This window comes from Alexandromys fortis, unplaced genomic scaffold (genome assembly GCF_014885135.2).
Source record: "Alexandromys fortis isolate MF-2015 unplaced genomic scaffold, M_Fortis_MF-2015_v1.1 scaffold_17, whole genome shotgun sequence".
Taxonomy (NCBI): Eukaryota; Metazoa; Chordata; class Mammalia; order Rodentia; family Cricetidae; genus Alexandromys; species Alexandromys fortis.
Genome location: NW_026067896.1, coordinates 1125818 through 1128056, shown reverse-complemented (window position 1 = coordinate 1128056; position 2239 = coordinate 1125818). Strand labels below are relative to the sequence as shown.

Sequence of the window (2239 nt, the reverse complement as noted above, 5' to 3'; positions counted from 1 at the left end):
GGGGTGTTATGTATGTAACTCTCCAGCAGGTGTCATGGGTATTGGGGTGTCATGTATGTGCTCTCCAGCAGATGACATGGGTATTGGGGTGTCATGTATGTAACTCTCCAGCAGGTGTCATGGGTATTGGGGTGTCATGTATGTGCTCTCCAGCAGATGTCATGGGTATTGGGGTATCATGTATGTGGTTCTCCAGCAGATGCTTACGGAACAGAGTCAGCCATTGTGATTCACTAACACAAATCAAAGGTGTCCTGGCTGCTGCTGCTGAGCTTGGCCCTGCATTCAGTGTACACATCTATGTTTATGGGAGAAGCAGGGCTAAAGGGTCTATTGCCTGAAGATGCTCTGGAAAGAATTGCTCCACAGCCAAATGGGAGCAGAGAGCTGGTCCAGGTCACTCACTCTTGCAGTGCTTCCCATCCTCGGCCAGGACAAAGCCCTCTGAGCACCGGCACGTATAGAAATCCCCGTTGTTCACACATATGTGCTCACAGCCGTGGTGGGTCGACTTGCAGACATCCTTCCCTGGGGAAAACGTGGGGAGATGAAGGAATCTACTTTACACTGTACTTTTACTGTAAAGTAGGGGCATCTACTTTACAGAATCCATCATTGCAGTCCATGCCAGGCAAAGAGCAAGGGCAGCTCCTCTTAGAAGTCCTGCTCCTCCTGGCCCTGGGGTATTTGTCATTTAATTGTGAATGACTAGATGTGCTTTTGCTTCCGATGTTTTAGTAGAGATTCCAAATACCCCATGTCTGTTATCTAATGAGCTTCGCAGAGGTGAGGTAATGTGAACTCCTTGAAGTAGTTATGACCCTTTAACCCCCATAACACCCCGAGACACGGCTAGAGAATAAATGAAGCAGGGGATGCCATGCGTCTGACTGAGTTGTGCAAGGTTGTCCAGCCAGACAGTGGCCCAGTTGAGGCACACTTCCTCCTGATCGTACGACACCCCAGGGCTTCGTCTACCCTTTAAAAGAAGAAACCAGGGGCTGGAGAGATGGCTCAGAGGTTAAGAGCACTGACTGTTCTTCCAGAGGTCCTGAGTTCAATTCCCAGCAACCACATGGTGGCTCACAACCATCTGTGATGAGATCTGGCGCCCTCTTCTGGCCTGCAAGTATACATGCAAGCAGAACACTGTATATGTAATAAATAAATAAATCTTTAAAAAAAAATAAAAGAAGAAACCATACATGAAATTGGGACCTGTAACTATGGATACCTCTAGGAAGTGGGAAATGTGAGAGTTAATTGAGGGCTCAGATTGCAAAGTCAGAAAAAAGTGCCTTTTATACAACTGCTCAATGTATAGACCAAAACATGCTGACTGATAGGAAAATACAACTCAGGCAGACCATGGGTCTCCATGAAAGAAGCAGGGCAGTCTGCAGCTAGAAGCCCAGACAGTGCAGTGAGGCTGGGAGTCAGGCCCCACCCACAGCACTCTGTCAGTCACAGAGCCTCTCACTAGACACAAGCCATGCCCCTGGAGAAGAACGCCTGATGAGTTATCCTGCCCAGCTTTGCTGAGCTGGAACGTCATCCCAAGGGAGAAAACTGCCCACAAAGCAACCTCAAAGCAAGTGAACTTACTTAATTTAACTAAAAAAGGACACCACAGCAGTGTCAAAAACAAGTAGATGTTATCAACCCCCAACCCTTAAAGAGGACTGCCTTCTAGAACGGGAGAAAGTCTATGCCTGTATTCCAACCCCAGCCTCATTGGGCTGCTCTTGGGTGGTACAATGGCTAATTCTATGTAAGCTTTGGCTGGGCTATGGTGCCTGCTGTTTTGTAAAACACAGGTCTAGACATTGCTGCGAAAGTACTCGTGCATGAGGTTAACATTCAAATCAGTAGATTCTGAGTAATGCAGACTATCCCTTGTGGTGTGTGTGGGCCTCATCCAATCCATTGAAGGGCCTAAGGGTAAAAGGCTAAGATTCCCAGAGGAAGGGAAGCCGTTCTTCACCTGTAACATCAGTTCTACTGGATTCCAGCCTCCCTTACAGGCATCTTCCTCACTAGCCCTCACAATTTCGTGAGCCAATTTCTTAAAGTCAGGTTTTTCCTCTCTCTTCCTTCGGTCACAACATGTACATACATGGCCCTCCTGCACATAAACACTATAATCTGTTTTTCTGGAGAATCCTAACATGGGTCTCTCTCTCTCTCTCTCTCTCTCTCTCTCTCTCTCTCTCTCTCTCTCTCTCTCTCTCTCTCTCTC

At 47.5% G+C, this 2239-nt stretch overlaps 1 protein-coding gene across 2 annotated transcripts in view; it reads right to left on the bottom strand.

Moving 5' to 3' along the window:
• Matn2 (matrilin 2) overlaps nt 1–2239 on the bottom strand; it is a 103568-nt gene that overhangs the window by 7835 nt on the left and 93494 nt on the right. For both annotated transcript variants that reach the window (XM_050162344.1, XM_050162338.1), the window contains exon 13: nt 406–528. In XM_050162344.1, coding sequence (XP_050018301.1) covers nt 406–528 — 123 coding nt within the window. The remainder of the gene's footprint in view (nt 1–405; nt 529–2239) is intronic.